Genomic DNA, 22685 nt, shown 5'->3' with positions numbered 1-22685 from the left:
GCAACCAGACATGCTCTTCTCTGGGTCCAAAGCGGCTGGCCCTGAGTGCGGTGCTTAGCCTCGCATCCTGAGCGTAACATTTTAGCTTTTTATGGTATCCAACCATGCTTGGGGAGACTGTCCTGCTTCAATGGCTGTAAAGGCCTGAATGATCATGGCTGCATCACACTGTTGTGAGACTCTAATCTTGCATATATACCACAGGCAAACCAAGGAGACCAACACCAGAAGGCCTGCTAACACTCCCATGCCTGCCCATTCCTTCAGATGATTCATGGCTGCAGCAATCCATGATGATAATCCTGTGGCTAGTCCTGCGTCCACTCTGGTAGAATTTACTGTGACAATGGCCACTCTCAGCTGCTCCATTGTAGTATCGAATTCTCCAGTCCAATTACCTAAAATATGTACTCACATCGGTACAAAGTCCCAATTTATTTCTAATATCAGAGATCAGACCTCTACTCTTGCCTGATGCGTCTAAAACAAAAAGGGGGAACTGTAGAGAGCTGCGGAATGCTATGCCTTAAAGATGGAGCTGGTTTCCGCCTTCCACCTTCCCAATGGTGAGTGCTCTCTGTCATGAACAATTCCACATTTGGCTAAGGCTGAGGATCTGGCTTGCTTCCATGTATGTGGACCTATCTGCATTGCCCACGTGGCACGCCTGGGTTGGCTACCCAGAGGCTATTTAAGCTGTGGGCTGGCTTTCCCCGGGGTCCGAGGATTGTTCAAGGTTCCTGAATAAACTGCATTGAAAAAAAAAAAGTAACTGATAAGAAAAAATAAAATTAAAAAAAAAAAGACCATATTTTCTTGGGTCAACAAAAGGGTTTGGCAGGTAAACATGTTTGTTGCCAAGTCTGATGACCTGGGTTTGACCCCTGGGGCCTAAACGCTAGAAGAAAACCGATTTCCACAAATTGTCATCTGACCTTCATACCTACACTGTCACGCATGCCACCCAGTAAAAGGAGTGAACTTTTTTCTTTTTAAAAAACACATTTCCTTCATTCTACTTTCTTGTCTTCACTTCCTTTTCACCAAGCAGGCGATGCACATGTTTGAACCCCCGTCCCAGTCTGTCCCAGCTGTGCCATTCCCACATAGTGCTCACTCAACGATACAGCATTTTTGGTTTTGTCTTCCCAATAGGAACTCTGTAAGATCCCAGTGTTCACGTGACCGGCCAATCGGCAGTTGAGTCTCAGGCTACCTTCCTCACTCTGCCAGGCCAGAGACACTGGCCCCGTGGGGTGCACAGCACACTGTGCTCTTTCTTGGTGAGAGGCCTTTGTATTCTTGTCTCCTCTGTTTGAAAGTGTCTCTTTGTTTGACTAAACTGGTTCACTCCCTGCCCCCTGCTCTTGTCATTGCTAGATAACTATTTGTCAAATTTTAACTTTCTTTAAAAAAAAAATTACCATTGGGAGAAGCACATGTCTTTTCCAGCACAAGTATGGGGACTCAGAGGACAGCTTTGCAGAATTGGTTCTTCCCTTCTATCTTCTGGGTTGTGGGGAACAGTATTAGAAAACTATGCAATCTATCTTTTTTATTTCTTTTTTTTTCTTTTGCAATCTATTTTTCATAATCTGTTTTAAAAGTTGTCCTCTTTGGGGACCTAGCCACCTCAGAAAACTGCAGGGTATCCCCTAGCCAGTAGGACCTGAGTTAGGTACTATTTTCAGACACTGTGACAGTTATTGCAATCCTCAAATTTGTAAAGAACACAGGCACTTGAGTATCACTTGAGAGAACCACTACTTCCTGAATATGCTCTCTAGATTTTGTCCTCAGTGCTGATTAATGGGCCTTCCTGCATACATGCTGTGGAGTGCTAGAAATGTGTATAGGACAAACGCGGCGACTACATTTCATTTTATGTTTTGAGACAGAGTTTCACTGTTTTAGACTGGTCTCAAGTCCATGGGCTCAAGCAATCCTTCTGTCTAAGCATTCAGGGTAGTTGATCCTACAGAGTTGTCAGTACACCTGACCTTGACTTTACACTTCATTTAATATTAAATAATCTTAACTTGAGCAGCAGAGTGTGATTATTGGACTGTACAATTCTATACGTTGTCATTCAGTGCTACAAGGTGACTGAGTCTCACGGGCCAGAGGATGTTCTGCATAGTCAGAGACTGAGGGAAAAAGGGAAGGGCAATAAGATCACTTTGTTCCCTATGTGCAAAGAGCACTATGCCTTAGTCATCTACAAGAAAAGGAAAACTTTTGCTTGGAGTAACGTTGAATAAATGACTCAATGGTTTGAATTTCTTTTAAAAATTGGCATATATCTTTCTCTTACAGAGACAATGAAAATATAGAGAATAACTAAATTTAGGTTTTAGAGGTATTTTCTTCATTTTATTTAATTTATGTCAATTTATGGCAATTTTAAAAATGCTTCATAATGAAGGCTGCTTTTTAAGTATGTTGCTTTTATTTAGTCTCTAACAACATAAACCTTTGATCAGTTCAGCTCAAGAAAAGGAAGACTTAACAGCACACTGCAGTCTGAGCTGTTTTTTCCAGAATAATAAAAGCCTCATGAAACTCTTTACCAAGAATTGTCATTTTAAATTCTTAGCAGGTCTGTCATTTAAATCGGGTACTATGCAATTTTCTATCACCTATATAGAGAAAGCCACTCTCCTGCCTTGTGCTCTGCCTGGCTCCAGCTTTTATCTCCTTTTCCAGTGCTCTCCTAAGCTGCTGCTTCTCTCTAAAAAAAAAAAAAAAAAAAAAAAAAAAAAAAAAAGCCCAATTCACTTTAAAGATTAAAGATTTTTTTTTTTTAAATAAAGATTATCTAGAGTTTGCAGAGAAACCCACCCGGGCGTTATAAACAATGCTGCTGAGGGTCTTTCCTGATGAATAAACACAGGTTATTTTTAGAGGTGTCAGGCTGGCCTGTCAGCAGTCAGATCACTGATGGCAACACTCAGTGGTTTTGGGAAAGGACTGGGATTAATAACAGAAAATAAGGGAGGGCAGGGGTGCTGGTAGGAAGGAAGGATGCATGCTACCCCTTTCTTTCAATCACTCCACTTCTTTTTTCTTTTTTAGATTTGCTCCAAATTCAGAGCCAATATTAAGGTTGAAGTGCTAAAATACAAATTTTTGTCTAGTTACACTAGTTACACTAGACGTGAGAACATCAGAACACTTCCATAGAAAGAAAACGGCTCTTGTTTTATTTATACTGTACACCTATGCTTTCATTTTTTCCTGTAATGAACTTTAAAGACATTTAAAGAAAGCTTTAAAGACATTACAAATCATTGGCTTTCTTAGACAGCATTCCACACATGGATTGTATTTTTATTAACAATACTGACTTGAGGTTATTCTATTCATGGCTCATGTATATTCTTCAATGTTTCTAATGATTTTGGGAGTCCATAGAGGGACATAACAAGACACTATGTGCCTTATTGAATCTAACACACCACTGTCAACATCACTAGCAGAGCTGTTCAATATGTCAAGAGTTAACAGGGTATGTGATTATGTAATCATCACTTTGCTTATATGCTCTAATCCATTACGGCAGACTTATGACAAAGTGAAACCATTTAAAATCAGTAAATAGGAACTAATGAAAGGTTAATATAGTGCTGGTAAACAGGAAAGATCGAACGTAGTTTGTTGCTAAGACTGAATGTAAACCACACATGCTTAGAGCAAAGAGCTCAAGGAATAAAGTCTATAGCAGGTTTACTACATGAAAAACATCACCCAAGCACTACAGAACCAATGCATGTTTTATGCTTAAGCATGTTTTATACTTAATCATGGAACAAAAACACTTTTGTTTAATGATGACACAGCTAACTGACAGGTACAGATTTATATGCTAAAACCTATTATTTATGAAGCATTATGATTTGTGATATTTGAGAATATTAGCTTTTAGTATAAATACTTAGCACAGTTAAAACTTCACTTATGATTTGATACAGGGTCTCACCATGTAGCCTTGGCTGGCTTGAACTCTGAGATCTGCCCGCCTCTGCTTCCAGAGTACAGGCATGACAGGAGTTGCACACAACCATGCCTGGTGGTAAAACTTTAAAATTAACTGAAAACATGTACATATATTCTCACAATCAAAACATTTGTTTTAAATGTGTGTGTGTGTACATGAGCACTATGTTCCTAGCTCCATGTAAAAAAAGATTACATTAATTTAGTGTAAGTATTTACACATGTCTCAAAGCTCTAGTGTGGAGGTCAGAGGTCACACATAACTTTATCTGCTGAGGCATTCTGGTGGCCCCACATTGCATTTGTGAACTAAACACTCTCCTAACTATATTAAGTCTTATACAACAGTTATAAGTTTGGGAAATTAAATATTAAAACAAATTAGTCAAAACAAGCAACTTTGGAATTCCCTTTCTACACTACTTATCTGTACAATGACTAAAATAATGAAAGCAAACTTCTGAGAAGTCAATGATTATGTCATCTTCCTATAATTTCTAATGGAAATCATAGATGGAGAGACTTCTTAGAGACATGCTCATTGCCTGCCTCTATGAAGAGGAGTGTTTCCTGTGTATGGCGTCCCGTGGCACAGATGCCACACACGTGCATTATTTTGTTCCTGAATGATGAATTTGCTTTTCATGAGCTTAAATAATAACTGCAACACAAATTTATGTTTTTTTAAGGAGCTTAAAGCTTACTAGTATTGTTTACTCAATGCTCACAGCTTCTGTACATGGTAGACAATGCTGAGTACGCAAATAAGGTAGAGTCCCAGAATCTCAGCTCTGGTCACATCGACTTTCTGAAGTTACACGAGTGGGGTGGCTTAACCAGTAAGGGTTCTTGCTGCCAAACCACATGACCCACACGGTGGAAGCAAAGAACTGACTCCAGCAAGTCATACGCTGTGGCAGGCAAGCGCCTCCTACTAAATAAGTAATATAATTCTTAAAAGTTACTATAGTCAGATAATATTGCAAGTTGATATATAAAGCAGGGCATGTGACATAGTTCTGGCTCAATATCATAACCATAAAAGACCCATAAACTCAGTTAATTATCTGTCCATTGACCTGGGTTCATACTGAAGTTAGTGTTTTCTTACAGTCAATTAGAAGATAGATATTATGGACTTGATTGTATCTTGATTTTGCCAACAATAACCACATGGAATTTTGAGTCTTGACAAGACTGTCCCTCTATTAGGAAAACAGAATTGAGACCAGAAAATTAAGGCCAACTGTCAATATTTTCTTCACACAAAAAAACATATCCTATGTTATTTTTTAAAAAGATAAGAGGGAGACAAGATTTAAACAGGAAGCTCATAAGCAGGATTTAAATTAATCAGTCCCTAACAACTGTTAAGTACAACCTTTGGAAATTAATTTGCATAATGATAATCTACATATGATAGGGTTGAACTTATTTAAGTGACATGATAGCTCCCTATTCCATCTTGCCCCACTACTGCTTCAGCACTGAATTCTTATGAAATGTAATGCAGCTAATGAGGTAGCTTTTTAACTGAACAAACTGACAGGCCCCATATCTGCAGAGGCAGCTTGAAACTGTGCCCAACCTCTTGGCTTCCCAAGAGGCTTTTCAAAATTCAATAAATAACATCTGTAGGCGATGTTGGGTGCAGACCTAGCAGAGTGCGTCATAACACTGTGCTGGCAGAACAAAGAAACCATGACGACTGCCAAGTTTCCATGGCAACTGCAGCGAGGCTCTGAGAGTATAATAGCACATCAATCACTGTCCAAAAGAACTTCATTATCAGCTAGAAAAAACCTTTAGGATCTGTTTAGTGTGCAATTGTGGGTTAACTCACCTCAAAGCCTTGCTCTCTAGCAAAAGTGGCAGCTTCCTGGAAAAAAAAAAAAAGAACAGTTAATTATAAAGTGCTAGATAATGAAGAAACAATTCATTTTGAAACCCATTCAGTGTTCTTTCTACACAATTATCAATATACTCACATAGATTAATTTTTATTTTTACCCTAAAAATACTTCCTTTTTGTCTTGGTATTAAAAACAATGGGTCACATAGTGTCAACACACTTCAGGAGCTGGAACACAGAAGATGCAGTATGTGTTTTTACAGCTGCTGTCACAGAGAGTTCAGGTGTTCTGACCTCACTCAGCAAAGAAAGACATTCACTTGAAATCCAAGGACTATGCTGGTGGCTACATTTCTAATTAAAACAGTGCCTCTCAGAAAGCTCTTCTGGAGAAAAGAATGCCTGCCACTAGATGTGCAGACACTGGAAAAAAATATTTTGCAATCCCGTGATGAAATTTATAGACAGGATCAGGAGTGTCGTTAAAGTCACTGGGTGAAAGGATGACAGGGAACCGGTTCTTCACATGGAGTCAAAGCAGCACAGATTACGCGCTGGTCACAGGGAGCAAAGTGTAACTTTATAATGGAAGGGATCAAGCTGTCATCATTTTAACCCTGTGATCAGTCCTATCACTTGTAGTGGGATCACCAAACATTCTGAGCCTCTGTACGATGCAGAATGGAGGCCACATTTTCAACCAGGAAGTATTCTGCCCACATATCTTAAAACCAATTAGTTTCAAAACTGAATCAAAACTTTAGTCCAGGAACTTGTATTCACAAGAAAAATAGAGGAACAAACTAAAGGAGACAGTGATAATGATGCTGAGCAAGTCTGTAAGATGGGACTCATTTATAGGGCAACTAGTTTTGTGTCTTTAACTAAAGGTAACTTCAAAGATAAATTGGGGAGGGGAAATGAACAAAACCAATGCATGGACCTTAACTGGATCTTATTTTAAACAAAAGAGCTGTGAAAGGCACTTGAACAAATGTAATTTGAGAATCATCAGTTTTATATTAGGAATAATTACTGTGATAAGTCTTTAACCTTTAAGGTTGTACCCACTAGTATTTAAAGATGAAATGTCACAAAATTTGTAACTGGGAATACCCAGGAGGCAGGGGAACAAAAGGAAAAAATTTTGACAAAATATTGATGACTATGAAATCTAGGTACATAATATGTGGGTTGAATAATTTCTATCTATGTACCCTACCCCCAATCCCGCTTGCTATATCCCTGGCTGGCCAAGGACTGCTATGCAAGCAAGACCAGCCTCAAACTCACACAGGTCCACCAGGCCAAGGACTGCTACGCAAGCAAGACTAGCCTCAGACTCATACAGGTCCACCAGTTTCTGCCTCCTATGTGCTGAGATTAAAGGTTTGGGCCACCATGCCTGGTTTTTGACTAAGAGGAAAAGGCTAACAAAAGTTAACACTTAAAAATAAGCTGCGTGCAGTGGTGCTTGCCTGTGATCCCAGCACTTGGGGAGGCAGAGGCAGCAGATCTCTGTGAGTTCCAGGCCAGTTTGGTCTACAGAATGAGTCCAGGACAGCCAGGGCTACACAGAGAAACCCTTTCTCTAAAATCAAACAAACAAACAAACTTAAAATTTTAATACACAAAGGTCTTCTAGCCTTTAAATAGTTTCTGAGCACAATTTAACAAACATTATGATATACTCTAATGCTCCTCTAACAGACTACTGAAAGACAAAACAAAACAAACCACCCCAAACCAAAAACATACATACATCTATGTAACTAAATCCTTACACTTTTACTGTTTATCTTGTGCATACGTTTTAATTTTAGGAATGATAAAAAGTGGAGGCAATGTTACTTTTCATTTTTACTTCCCTCTTGAAAGTGAAAAAAACTGCAGACAACTGTCAAAGAGTCTCTACATCTTAACTTACATTCCTCCAAAATTATCTTTGCCAAGAGATATTAATAGAAGGATAGGATTTGAGTCCAAGTAGTGAGCAGATCCAACTCAACTAGAACGACTGCTGCACCAGACCATGTAAGGCAGTGACTACAGTCAGAGCCTTTAAAATGATCGTGGGCAGCTCCTCCATGCTGAGGAAATACTAATGAAGAAATGTATGCATGTACTTACAGTCCACTATATGAACAACAGAGATTTCAAAAACATACACTTTTGAGGGTGGGAAAAGGTCAGTTAACAGGAAATCTTAAGCTGAATGTACAATTCTTTACAACATTCACTAGAGGAACACCAGGCCAACCAGTGAGGCACAGCCGATGGCTCCACACACACACAACACATATCCTGACAACTGTTTCAAGCAAGCAAGGTCGCCATCTTTCCAATCTACTTACAAAAGAACATTTATAATTCACATAGTTAATAATATTTCAAGACAAATGATAAGGTTGAAACAATAGCAATGTATTGTTTTCTAAGCTGTCACAATTAACTACATGAATTCTTAGCTGAATAATGCAACTGACTAGCTCTGGTGAGAACTACTACTACACTTATTGCTATTTTAGATTTATTTGTTTTATGTACACGAGTATTTGGCCTGCATGTATGTTTGTGTACCATGTGCATGGCTGGTGCCAGGTGTGGGCAGCAGACCCCTGGGAATGGGAGTTATCAATGGTTGTGAGCTATTGTGAGGGTGCTAGGAAGCAAACATAGAAATCCTTTACAGGAGCAGCAAATACTCTGAACCAATGAGCCATCTTCCCAGCCCCCAAGAACTACTTTTCAAGCCCAGCCTGGGGGATAATGAGTTCGAGGACAGAGGTGGAGATTCAGGGTAACTAAAAGATAAGAAATCTGTATGATTAAAGTTGCACTATGACAGAAAGACTGAAAGTCCATATGTAGTAGTTAAACTGAGGGAAGGAGCAGTGCTGAGGATTGAGATCCCAGCCTCAAGTTGCTAGATGAACTTCAAGTTAAGCCCCCAGTCAACTGTACTATTTGTATAGAGTGGGCTCCTTAGGTAGCCCAGGCTAGATTTGAACTCTTTAATCTCCCTGTCTCTGAGTGCTGGGATTATAGATCTGTGTCATCATGTTTGGCTATATTATTATTATTATTATTATTTTTAATGCCAGCTTTGTTCTTATACTAATCAATTAACTGTAATGTGGTATATTAAAAATTAATGGCAAGAATAAATAAAAAAATACTTACACGAGTATTTTTTTCTCTTTTAGACAGGGGCTCACTATGTAACCAACCTAAGTTGGCCTGAATCTTAGTAGATAAGATTTGGCTTTGAACTGTCTCTCTTCCTGCCTCCATCTCTCAAGTGCTAGGATTTTAGGCTTGTGCCATCATGCTTGGCTTCAAATCATTATCTTGTATGGAAGGTATGCCTTAGGACATTTTCACATATATAAACAGTTTCAAGCACCAACACATTTCTGGCTTAGGATGGACATACTTAAGAAAAGCCAACTCAATTTCTATCTCTGCAAACACGGGTATGCTGAGCTGGGCCCTACCAGAAGAGCTAAGTCCTTATTCTATGCCTTAAAATGATCTTATTTTTACTAGCTTCTTCTCACCTTCCTTTGATCTTGGACTGGTGCCTCAAGTCACACCACTACAGAAGGCAGCTGCCTCACATCACTGTAGACTCTGTCACCACTAACCTCTGATCTGAAGGTGTTTGTAGATGCAATGATAGAACAGCATTCATTTTTTCCTCTTAGCAAAACAAACAAAACAACAGAAGGGAACAGTTTGACCCAGCAAGAATTTTAAGCAGAATTTTTGCTCTCAGATTCACTGCATGAGAGAGCAGAAAGAAAAGGTATTAGGTCAGAAAACAAGGAAGAAAGAGTGAGCATAGATGGTGGGTAGAAAAGTACGGCAGGTTCCAAATATCAGGAGTAATTCCAAGTGAACTGATCACACTAAATTGAAAAGGACTTGTTAGTGTGCCATTGTGGCAAAAGTGAGAAAAGAAAACAAGCAAGCCCCCATCTGTGCTGCCCCAGGGCGCCTTGTACTGAGTTTCACAAATCTAATGAAGCAGTCAGGTTAAAATCCAACCACGGAGTGGCTGTGACATGTGGGAACAGCTAGAGCTAGACTAGAGAAGCAGGGCGGTTCCTAATGCAGGTGATTATCCATGTGATAATCATCATATTTACAGGCTTTTCATTTTAGATCTGACATAAAAACCACAAAGGAGGAGGGATTAAGGAGATAAACAACTGACATGGAGGCTTTCCGGCTCCCCTGAGAGTATAGCACTTCCATTCATGCATGGCAAGCAAAACTAAACTGGCCTGGGAAGACTATTTCTGATCAGCCTGCACTTCACATTGACACTTTTTTCTATTTTGATAACTTCCACCATTATGCTGTTTCAGAGACAGGTCACATTTTCAGAATCTTCCCATTGTTGGATATGCTATAATACAGCGTCATTTTTCCTTTACAATGAATGAAACTCATATTATACGTCTTTTGCAATAACAGTCATTTTTCCCTTCCGGGAGCGAGTGTTGTCAATAAAATGATACATAATTAAAGTCTTATTCTTGTCTATACCACACCACTTAGGAGCCACGGTAGGCCAGCTGCTTTACCACCCAGGCTAAAAATGTGCTGAACAAACAACACCAGATACAGATTTTGAAATGAGGTTTAAAAAGCATAGCTAAGGGCTGGAGAGATGGCTCAGTGGTTAAGAACACTGGCTTCTCTTCCAGAGGACCCAGGTTCAATTCCCAGCACCACATGGAAGCCCATATCTGTCTGTAACTCCTGTTCCAGAGGCTCTGACACCCTCACACAGACATATGTACAATCAAAACACCAATATACATAAAAATATGAATAAATAATTTTAAAAAGCAAAGCTAAAATTAATAGTTAATGAAAATGTGGAATGCTTACCTTAAGGGCTTTTAAAAGCAAATAGCAAGCCATTATTAAAAAAAAAAGTACAGCCCTAGGCCAAGCACACACCTTTAATCCCAGTACTGGTGTGGCAGAGTCAGGTGGATCTCCATGAGTTCCAGGACAGCCAGGGCAGAGAAACCTTGTCTCAAAATAAAACAAAAACCAAAACAACAACAAAAAGCAAACAAAAACAAAACCCAACCCACAGCAAACAAAAAAGTACAATCCTCAGATTACTCAGAAAAGCAAGCAGGTGTTTGTGTGCACAAAAGACAACTGCTTTATTATAATCAACTGATGAGAAAACTCCTTTTATTCTGTCAAATGCACAGAACTTATGAGAAACTTAAATAAAACAGAATTAAAGGAATTGATATTTTAACTAAAACTATACTTTGTTCATGCTCATTTCAATCATTTGTAGCTAGTTATTATAGAAATGCAATTTCTGCATATTGGCCTGGAATCATCAGACTTTTCCAAACTCAATTATAGGAAGGTTTTCTTTTCTTGTGGTTACTTAGGATTTCCTACATAGATGGGTAAGACTATTAACTTGCTCTACTATCATAGCTCATAACCTTGACCCTACTTCCTGTGCTGCACTTCAAGACAATGGACCTAAATTAGAGCTATTAACTGTTTGTTACTGTCTTGTACTTGCATCTCAGACATGAGGGGTCCTGGGTATAAGCTGAAACAAAAAGGCAAAGGAAGGTTCAGGTTAGACCCAGGGACAGAAGCCCACTCATCTGAAGCACACTGTGGCTTTGTTGTTCCAAGCAAGGAGACAGTAGAAGAATCAAGGTTTGATAGTGTGGGTCTCACTGGGAATCTCCACGATCTTTACCTCAGTCCTGAGAGTCAGAGCACAGGAAGACAGGAGGAGAACAGGGCACTAGACCAATGCTTCTTTTTCACATTGTTCACCTCTCTATCAGAAAATATTTACTCCTAAATATGGATTTAGACTAAGGACATCTGTTAGGATAGAGGGCTCCAGCTGTTGCAGATCTTAAAATGATGTTAAGCGATGAAAAATATCACTCTAAGTCCTAAATAGTGCACAATGGATGAATCTAAGGCATCTTGCGCATTTTTCTAAGTAAAACCTGTGTATAAAATTGTCTTTATACAATAGAAAATTCAGACCTCTCTCTATATTTTGAGGTATGATGCTCTTTTTGAATGGCTTTTGCTGCAGTAATAGCCTACAAGGGCAGAGTGTAAGGTTTAAAGGGGTTCCAGTTTTACAGCCAATTTGCTGAGGAGCAACTCACTCAGTGTATTAGTTTGTTTATCTATGGATTAAATTGTTTGTTTTTGGCTAATAATTTTACTGGGCTATGCTAATAAAATGAAAACATTTCATATAGTATAATAAGATCATTTTGTCTACTGCATGCAAGCTCTTTGGTATTTTTAAGAACCAGAAGACCTAGAATAATACATTCAAAGGCCCATCTTACCTGAAAGCCATGTGTTTCAGCAGCCCCTACAATGGCCTTGGTGATCTGACTCTGGTACTCAGATACTTGGACAATCTTCCCCAGAGTGTATGGGCTACAGCTAGTAACCTGCTTCTAATAAATGACCAAAGGGATGGAGTGTTTTGCTCAGCCTCTTTAGCACATCTTTTCTCTCTCTACTTTACTAATTTACTTAGTTCCATATTGTAAGGACCCTCATGAAGAGGAAAATGGCCAACACGTAGTGAGTATCAGAGTGTTTACAATGGACATCTCAGCAAGGTGACCATAACCCTAGGTTATACTCTAATTCGTCCTATGCAGACTCTTAATCATAGGTACCAAAACTTCAAAGCAGTATGTCAAAAGATCAACCACAGGGTAAACAAATTATGGAAAGAAACTTTAGATACATGTTTTTAGAACATGTTAGGTAGCTCAGTATGGTTAACCATTTCTTTCTCAACTGAGAAACACCCTTACAAAGAAATCTTTTTCTTTTTGGCATCAGGTTTTTAAAATATCTATGGCACATGTTATTCGAGGCTACGGCACTGTTATTCTTATTGTCACTACAGTAAGATTTTTAAGTAGTGCTGGAATACTCAGGTGAGAAAAATATTAAGTTAAAGTCTAATATTGTAAGTTCTGCAGCAACTTTGGCAGCGATGTACCTCCAAGTCATACTGAAATTTAATGATAAATACCTGTTGTTTCATGCTTTTCACATCACATATGTCAGAATATAAAGACACATTGTTCAAGCTTCTCAATGTTTTCTTGTGCTGTTCTTCAGACTATGAACTACATTTTCTTCATGCGATCTATAAAATCACTTACACATTTCCATATGAAAGTGTATTAGTGCTAACACTTCAAAAATTTTATTATTATCAATGAGGAAAAGTTTTAATTTATAAAAAAAAATGAAGGCTGGAAAACTGCTAAGTAACATTTGATCCTGGGAACTGCTCTTAAAAAGAAATTTCATTCACAAAAATGTCTGAACTGGTTTTTCCAAGGAATATAATGTATAACATTTTGGAGATTTCCAACCTGTGCTCTGACATTTATTACCATATGCTTCCTGTCTGCAGAATGCTGAATAGAAATATTATTTAACATTTATTGAGTGCCAGAAACTCTGTGGGCCAATGTGTAACTATAAAGACAGACATGGCCTCTGTCCAATAGGTATATAATAAAAATTAGATAGTCAGTATATAAATTATGCCTCTACTAATGAAACTAAAAAAAAAAAGAAAACAAAAAAAAACACAAAACATTTAAGACACAAAACACAAGCCAAAAATGGGGCTTAGTCCATGAGACTAAACCCTTTCACCAAGTGGTTTACTGGCTAGCTGATTTCACTGTTTTAAGAAAGAATAGTAGGTTTTTACCTTTAGACACATTTAATGGTGGCAACCAAAGGAAAGTGACGTTAGTAGGAGCTTCCCCACAATTGAAGACTGATGATCCATGGGGGGTGACTTCTAGAACAATCTAAGTTTTTACACAGTGGAAGTGCTGTGGTAGCGAGTACGGTACATGTGCTTGCTGGTATGGGAACATAGACAGGTACATGGATGGGTGTAAAGGCCACAGTTGGATGTCGAATGCCTTCCTTTGATCACGGTCCCCATTAATTTTTTGAGACATTGGCAGTCTCTCACCGAACTTGAAACTGACCAGTTTGGCTGAGATGGCTGACTAGAGAACCTAGGTTCCCTTTCCAGCACCAACAGGGTGGCTTACAGTCCTGGCGATTTTGATGTTCCCTTCTAGCCTCTGCAGGAATCAGGCTCACACATGGGCTAATACACACATGCAGACAAACACTGATACACATAAATGGAAACAAAAAGATCTCTACTTATAGATAGATAGATAAATAAATATCTGTTTATTTTCTTAGGCTGAGAAGGCAGCCTAAGAAAAGCCTCATTGAAGTATTATGTATCTTATTTCATTTAATAGGACAGTGCAGGCTTAAGTCATGTGTTTATTCAATAAATGCCAACCTTTTCCTTTGTCTCAAGTCCTGAAACTACAGAGCTAGTAACTATTAAAGATGGCATGTAGACCTGTGGCTGACAAAATGTATTAGTGGTCTACATGCCAGTGGACATGTGTGTACATGATGTATGGGTGTGCATGTCACAGTGTGTGGAAGTCAGAAGTAGTTTCTGAGATCTTCCAGTTCTCTCCTCCATGTCTCCTGCTTACCTGCATTTGCTTAATGTCCTAAAGGAAAGTACCTCAGCTCTCAACCTTTAAATCTTTTCCCCTTTTCATCCAGTGGGCTGTGCATGGGTTGGAGGTGGATTTCTCATATTCCCTTTGTGATATCACCAGATATCCTGCTGTACTTTCTGAGTTCTGACAAGTTCCAAATTCTGCCACACCTAATCTAAACCTGTAAGACCCATGTTTCCAAGCCTCCTGCCTTACAACTAGGTGCCTGCACTTATGTTTGCAAGTATGAGTGCTATAGTCTACCATCTAGACACCAGTACTAGTCTCACCCAGTCAGAATGCATCCTGTACACAACTGCAAAGTTTGTCTTTCCATGAAAATTTTCTAGTCAGATTTTTTTTACTATTTGCTTGTGTATGTGCCATGTGCCAGTCAAACCAGAATGCTTGCTGGTCTCTGAACACGCCCCAGGCTTTCTTCCCTCCATGCTACCTTGCACATGTAGGCACTAAATGAATTAGAATCCCTTCAACCACTCTTGTCAAACTGCTAGCTATCCCTCCAGGGTTAGTTCAGCCATCTTTCTCTTAATGGAAAGCCTTCCTGAATTGTTCATGAGCGGCTTCTTGCAATGCATAAGGATTTTGCTTAAGTTGTAAGGACTTCTCAAACTGGCAATTATGGCAACATAGTTATTTGTATAGATAGCTTATCTTTCCTACTGACTACAAATTCTTAGTGCAGAAGCTCTTTTTGCCTGTTTGCATAAAATAGATAATAAACCCTTGTTGGCTTTCCAAATGATAAGGAAAAAATCAAGTCTTGAAATACTATCACATTACATTGACATGTTTATTTATTATTATTATTTTTTTAAAAGACAGGGTCTCACTATGTAGCTTAGGCTAGCCTAGACTTGATCTTAATTCTGTCTTTGCCTTTCACCTCATAGGCTTACAGTTTTATTTCTTTCCAAATAAATTAACAAATCAGTTTCCTGAGAATACACAGTATAAAACGGAAAAATATACACTAGAATGAGTTAAGCTGACAAATCTAATGCCTTTGCTAAAAAATGTGAAGGTCATTTGACTTTTATAACTTTTGACTTGGAAACTTGGTGAACTGCTGGTTGGATGTGCTTTGTGGGGTTATTTCCTGCCATACCTATAAGTGTCCTACTCCAAAGTCACCCTAAGGCACGAAGTATTCACTACCAAGTATAAATCCAGGGGAATAGATTTTCCAATAAAATACTGAACTCTGAATTTGCATTGTAACAATTGCATTTTGGAGGCTGCATGTAAGCTAGACATTTTTTGGCAGGCAGTGAACACCGAAGAGAACAGCATAGCAGAAAAAGGATAAAGGTTTGTTATAGAAGTAGCAAAATATAACAAGACACTGAGCTTCGTGTGGTGGCTTGAGGCAAATGGACCCACAGGCTCACATATTTGAATGCTTAGTCCCTAGTTGGTGAAACTGTTTTGGAAGGATCAGGGGGTATGGCTTTCTGGAGAAGGTGGTCACTGATGGTGTGCTTCGAGCTCAAGCCAGGCCACCCAGTCTCATCCTCTCTGTCTCTTGCCTGTGGATAAGATAAAAACTCTGAACCACTGTTCTATGCATGCCTGCCTGTCTGCCACCATACTTCCCACCATGAAGATCATGGACTCTCCTTCGGAAACTGTAAACAAGCCCCCAATTTCACGCTTTCTTTTTTAATCTGCCTTGGTCATGATATCTCTTCACAGCAATAGATCAGTGACTAAGATTAGATGCTTTGTGTGTGTATGTGTGTGTGCCTGTGCAGAGGCCATTCCATTTCTTCTTCTCTTGCTCTCCACCTTATTTTTGAGATAGTCTTTCAATGAACTGGACCCTAAGCTTCAGCCAGACTGGCTGGCTAGCAAGCTCCAGAGATTTTCCTTATTCTGCCTCTCTAGTACTGGCATCCGAGGAACCTGCTGTTATGCTTGGCTTTTAAAAATAGGGATCTGAACTTAGTTCTTCATGCTTACGCAGAAAGCACCTTGCTGACTGAGGCATATCTCTAGCACTACTGTGAGGACGGAGTTAATAGTAACTCCTCTTTCGCCAATGACCTTTATGTTACCCACTGCTAACAGATGACAGCAACCTACATTTACTCTGAAAAGATGCCAAAAAAAGGAGTCACAACAAAGCAAAGATATATTACTTAAATAAAAATGATAAGCCGAAGCTAGTAATGTAGTTTAGTGTTAAGACAACAGTCTAGAAAACAATAAACTATAGAGGTAGAGACCACTCCAGCCTCAAGAGCTGTCCTATCTAGGGTTTTCAGAAGCATTCCGAATTACTGAGTGATACTAAGTAGCTGTGGAATGAAATATGAAATCTCATTAATATCCCCAAAGCAAAATACATCACATTTGTAAGATTTAATGAATGTGTTACATGTAGAGCTAGTGTTGAATATTTGATTAGTACCCATGTCTATGTGACCACTGTGACAGGGTTAGTCTTATGTGATACTCAACATGGGAGGTACAAAACCTTGGATATGATGATCAAGGTGGATTATTTTCTTGTTGTTATCTGTGCTAAATTGCCTTCCATCTTCTTTGAGAGTTTAGTAGTAGGTATACAGAATACCATTTTCTAGTTATATGAGTCTTATGGGTTCCTTTGCTCAAATAAAAATAAATCAAAGAAAATAAAGATGAAATGTAAAAGTAAGGGTATAACATTTGTAATTTAAAATAAAAAGAAAGAAAAAAGGAAGAAGCTGAATTTGATATACGTCTAAAAAGGTAAGTGAAGTTACAAGTGCATTGCAGAAAGACAGACATCTAAGTAAACCTACATACATGCAGTGGGTAGGCTTCATGTGAAAGGGAAGAGTGAAAATTCTTCAATGATAGGCGAGAAAACATAATAAACACAAACCATTTTAAATAATGAAACAGAAAAAGACCAAAATTCATGATATAAACAACAACTTTTAGTTTTTTCTAACTCAGTGACCATAAAATGGATTTGTGTGTGTGTGTGTGTGTGTGTGTGGGTTTGTGGCTTTAACAGTTACAGACAGGTAAGGAGGGTCCTCTAAGGAAAAGTCTATATATTAAGAAATGAGCTGGGCATGGTGGCACACGCCTTTACTCCCAGCACTCAGGGAAGCAGAGGCAGATAGATGGCTGTGAGTTCAAGGCTAGCCTGGTCTACAAAGTGGGTCCAGAACAGCCAGGCTACACAGAGAAGTCCCATCTCAAAAAAAAAAAAAAAAAAAAAAAGGGTGACCTAAATCAGTGAAGAGATTTCAATCCTCGTATCTGTAAAAGGTAAAGTGATATTTTAAAGGATGACAGGAAAAGACTCATTACTTCTTCCTAGAAGTCAGAATACAAAAACAACCTCTCTTCATTCATACATATTTGAAACAAACTCTTGCCAAGAAAATCAAACTGTAAAGTTGATGCTAGAGATTATGACTCCTCACTGGCCTTCAAACTTACATTTAATAATTAGGGCACAGTTTCAAATGACATGCTCACTCCCATGATGCTTAAACACAAGTTCAATACGAATCTTCAACTTCATAGATGGCATTTAGATGTAGTCAGAAGTAGAAATAAGAGCCATGTGGTGGAGGAATGACTGCAGGTGAAGTGAAATGCAGGAGAAAATAAAGACATAAGGAGGCCAGAAGGTAACAGCGAAGCGGAACGCTGGGGGAGGCTGAGAGTGAGCGCTGTGGCAGCGCTTCTGTGGCAAAAGTCAGGAGGCAAGTGCTCATAAATTTTATATCACACATTTCGTATTTGATGAGAGTCTCAATTAATGCTACAATAAAAGATGAAGCACCCATCATTTAAGAGGCAGAAATTATTTCAGGAGAACTTTGTGCCAGTTCTCAAGGAATTTTACAACATATGGAACTCGGCGACACATGATTGCAAGTTACAATTTGCCCTTTATTCCACAATCAATTTGGATTTTATTTAACTGTCTTTTAAAAGTTTTATTCCATCTTAATTTTAATCATATCCATTAATCTAAGAAATAGAACTGCAAGTGAGGTCTTATTACATATATTGTCATATGTCCTAAAAGCCAGGCTCATGCATTTTTCCTCATAGGTACTCTTTAAAAACCACCAGGACCACAGGCAGCAGTCTTAAACTGTGGAAATCGATGTGTTGCATACTTAGATGTTAAGGGGCAGTCATGCAAATGCTGTTGGACTTTACAGGCAAATACCAATGATATCACAGTACTGCAGGAGAACATGGATATACTATGGCACCAAACAGGCTGTATCCTAAGACAGTGATTTGATTCCCCATGTCTTATCTCTTCTGAATGTGTTTTACTTTCACCCAACATCCTGGCTCCGGGGGCTTTAGAACTATCCTTTAAATAATTTAGAGCCCCACAAATCAATGTCCACTTTTTCTCCATGTTACTAATACTTAGCAATTTTTTTTTTCAGGGCTCCTGGGTAGAACACGGAAGAACAAAAGAGTCAGAAGCCTATTCAGAGGGGCTGACAGAAAAGATCTAAAATGGGAAGTGTCCAGCTGCGACCAAGATGGCTCCTGTCTTAGGAAGTAGCTGAGCTCCTGAATGTTAAGAGCTGAGATGGTTTAACAGTGGAAGCCTTAGTACAGCCAGGACAAAGGGATAGTGGACAATGGTTCACTCAATACTTTGTGTGAGATCTTTGGTGGGGAGAAAAAGAAAGTGTTCCCAAATGGGGCAGTTTCTTAATTAACCTAGCGGGAATGAAATTTAAAAATCATATTTCATTTGAGAAAAGTAAGACTAAAGGAACATTTTTGGACATATGTGAAATTAGGAACAAAACAAACAGAAAAGGTTTACATATGGATCAAAATGATATACATATGACCAAGAGTATGATAGAGCATAGTCTATAAATATGGGAAGATAACAAAATGGTAAGAAAATTCAAGGAATACTCATATGTAAAGCAAAGTCAGTCAGGATTAGCTTGTTGAAAATGAAGATTTCTGGGGCTGGAGAGATGGCTCAGTGGTGAAGAGCACCAGCTACTTTTCCAAAGAACCTGGGTTCAATTCCCAGCACCCGCATGACAGCTGACAACTGTCTATAGCTCCATTTCAAGGGGGATCTGGCACCTTCACAGACATACATGCAGGCAAAACACCAATATATGTTAAAAAAAGAAGAAAAATGAAAAATTTTGTGTTGGGAAGAAAAAGACTAAAGGCATAAAGCAACATGTATTAGAGGATGCTCAGAGAATCACAGGACTAGCACACATGGGTCATCAAAAAGAATACACGAAACACTGTTGGTTTTCCTTGGCTTGAGAAGGTTTTCAGATCTGAACACAGTACAGTGCTGCCCTTTCCTAAGAAAGGCACTGTTCTGGGAGATTCCTGAGATTCTCGATTTGACTCTAAGGAAAACGCTCAGAAGGCCTGGATGAAGGCAGCAAAGAGATATCTGGGGAAACTGAGAAGCGAAACAGTTCTTTTCTAGACACACTTCTTGGCAAATTATTATACAACAGTACTCACCAAAGTACTGTGGATCCCAACAACAACCCTAGTAAATAGTCATTTTATTCCATCTCTGTGTCTGTGCACATGCATGCACATTACACTCTTGTACCCATTATACATTTCTTATTTATATAAAAAACACATTATTATTTCCTGAAATAAAACTAAGAATATTTACAAACTAGCAATTTGGAACTCAGACTCAAGAGAGCTGTTGGAGGGCATCTTACAGTGACTAGAACATGGCAGATTCACTATGGTAATCCATCCTTTGCTGATGAGGGGGCTGTAGCAGTGCAGTAACTCAGAGGACATTAAGGTAGACCACATGGTTTTGGTGATGTAGACAGACAAGGAATATCTGAGAGGGATGTTTAAGAGGAAACCTAAAGAATAAGTTAGTTAGGTGAGTAACACTGAGTAACAGGACAAAAACAGTCAAGACAGAAGCAAGAGCATGAACATAAGGGCCTTAGAAAGAGGCATGGTGGCTGCAGAACAGCCAGCGGAAAGACAGTGTTACAGATACTGAATTTTGTTCCATATGAAAAATGGCAAATCTAGGCTAAAATAAATACCAATAACACAACACAAAGAAAAAAATATTCAATGAATATAAAGCAAATACAGAAATGTATTTACTTTGCCCTTGACCTAATTTACAAGGACCATTTTAAAGTCATGGAGTAGAAAATTTAATGCAAGTGTACTTGACACAAATGACATCCATTCGATTTCTTGCCGAAGCAGACATTTATTGAAAGCATATGTACTATGTTAAAAAGGATCCTAAAGTTTTATGCGGCAGATTTGATAAGAGATCTAATTTATATTCTGGCATTTGGCTCGAAGCTAGATTTGTCATGTAGTAACACAATAAGAACTTGATTTTCCCTTTAATAGGTAAATCACATCTACATGGACATTAATAACCCCAACTAACACAAGCTGGACCACTAACTGTAAAATAAGAAGGTTAAAGGTCAAGGTCCAGGGGACCATCAACTAAAGGAAAACAGACAAAGGTTTATCAGTGAGAGTGTGCTTGCAAGCACTGTGTTGTATTCAAGCTCTTGAACGCACACCTAAGCCAGAACCATCAATGTTTTCTATCAGGTGTTGTTAATGCCTAGTTCTGTATTAAATGCTCTATGCATGTATTAGAGAAGGGGATAAAAAGAGGCTCCTGCTCCTTTAAACAGTGCTCTAGGCCTTACTTACTTGAAAAGCACCAGTGCTTCAGGCAATGGACCATAAAGTAAAGAACAAGCAGCGTTCCCTTATACTTCTCTGTAACAGTACTTTAGGCCTCACTTTCCTAATAGGTGCTCACCATCACACGGAGAAGAGCCAGGCTCACAGCCGGCCACTTCTTCTATTCACTTTACGTCCTTGTAGTTGCCCCGTCCTTCCTCCCTTCCTCCCTTCCCTCCTTTCCTCAGAAAAGTCGAGCTCCCTTTCCCATCCAGCCCAGCTCATCAGGCTGCATCAGGACTGAGCTTGTCCTCTTCCCTGTGGCCTGGCAAGACAGTCCCTCCAGGGGAAAGTGATCAAAAAGCTGGCAAGTGAGTCTGTGTCCAATGCAGTCCCCACTTCCCTGACTAGAGGACCCACATGAGGCCTAAGCTCCCCATCTGCTACATCTTTGTAGGGGACCTAGGTCCAGTCTGTGCATGGACCTTGATTGATAGTTCAGTCTCAGCAAGCCCCTCTGGGCCCTGGTTAGGTGGCTCTGTTGGTCTTCCTGTGGAGCTGCTGTCACTTCCAGGTCCTCTTCTCTTTCCTCCCACTTTTCCACAAGGATCCCTATGCCTCACCCAATGTTTGGCTGTGAGTCTCAGCATCTGTTTTGAGGTGCTGCTGGATAGAGCAGCATCCAATTCATGGCATGACACTCCTCCTGCTTCAGCCTCCCAGGTACTGTGATGATAGGCACTAATTCTGTCTTGATTTACCTTTCTTTTAAAGGATTTATTATGTGTTTTTCTGTGTATGGGTGTTTTGCCTATGTATATATTGCATACCATATGTGTGCAGTTCCTGTGGGGCAGAAGAGGGTGTTGATGCCCTGGGGACTGGCCTTACAGGTGGTTGTGAGTCACCTTGTGGGTGCTGGGAATTGAGCCGGAACCTCTGGGGCACAGCCAGGGCTCCTAACCCCCAAGGAATCTTCCCAGCCTCTCAATCGTTTCTTATGTAATACCTTCCAACATAGTTTGAATCCTTTAAAGAGAGTCAAATAAAGCAACTCTAAAAGCTAATTCAATATTCATATTTTAGTTGTATAGCCTAAGTATCCCTTGAGTATTAAGAAAAGAAGCATCTTCTAGTAGATCTGAATTGGCAAGTGTACAGATAACTACTCATTCTACTTATAAATCTGGGCATGTTCAGAATTTTTGATGATTTTTTTCCCAATTTACATTCTAGAAATGACTTCAGTCCAGCCTTTCCAAGCAAGATTACTTCCCCTTAACAAACAGCACTGCTACCAAACACATGAGTACCCTTTGGATTCTGCTGGTTTTGTTTTAGTGGAAAGAGTCTTTGTAAACTTTTATTATTTAACTTGGGATGTGAATATTCTGAACAGGTTCACAAGCACTTTTAAGGTAGTATAATCCTTTTGTTTTTCTTTTGTGAGAGTCTAGACATAAATAGGCATGTCATCAGAGTTTTTGAATTTGGTAGTCTGCAGAACTGACTGCCCAGAGAACTGTAGA

The 22685-nt window shown here is 39.2% G+C and overlaps 1 protein-coding gene across 6 annotated transcripts in view; it reads right to left on the bottom strand.

The window, feature by feature from the left end:
- Positions 1-22685, bottom strand: part of Adk (adenosine kinase) — a 422206-nt gene that overhangs the window by 81385 nt on the left and 318136 nt on the right. For all 6 annotated transcript variants that reach the window (XM_060382086.1, XM_060382091.1, XM_060382090.1 and 3 more), the window contains one exon: positions 5840-5875. In XM_060382086.1, the coding sequence (XP_060238069.1) occupies positions 5840-5875 (36 nt within the window). The remainder of the gene's footprint in view (positions 1-5839; positions 5876-22685) is intronic.

The sequence above is a fragment of the Meriones unguiculatus genome, chromosome 4 (assembly GCF_030254825.1).
Source record: "Meriones unguiculatus strain TT.TT164.6M chromosome 4, Bangor_MerUng_6.1, whole genome shotgun sequence".
NCBI lineage: Eukaryota > Metazoa > Chordata > Mammalia > Rodentia > Muridae > Meriones > Meriones unguiculatus.
This window is presented reverse-complemented; position numbering and strand designations above follow the sequence as displayed.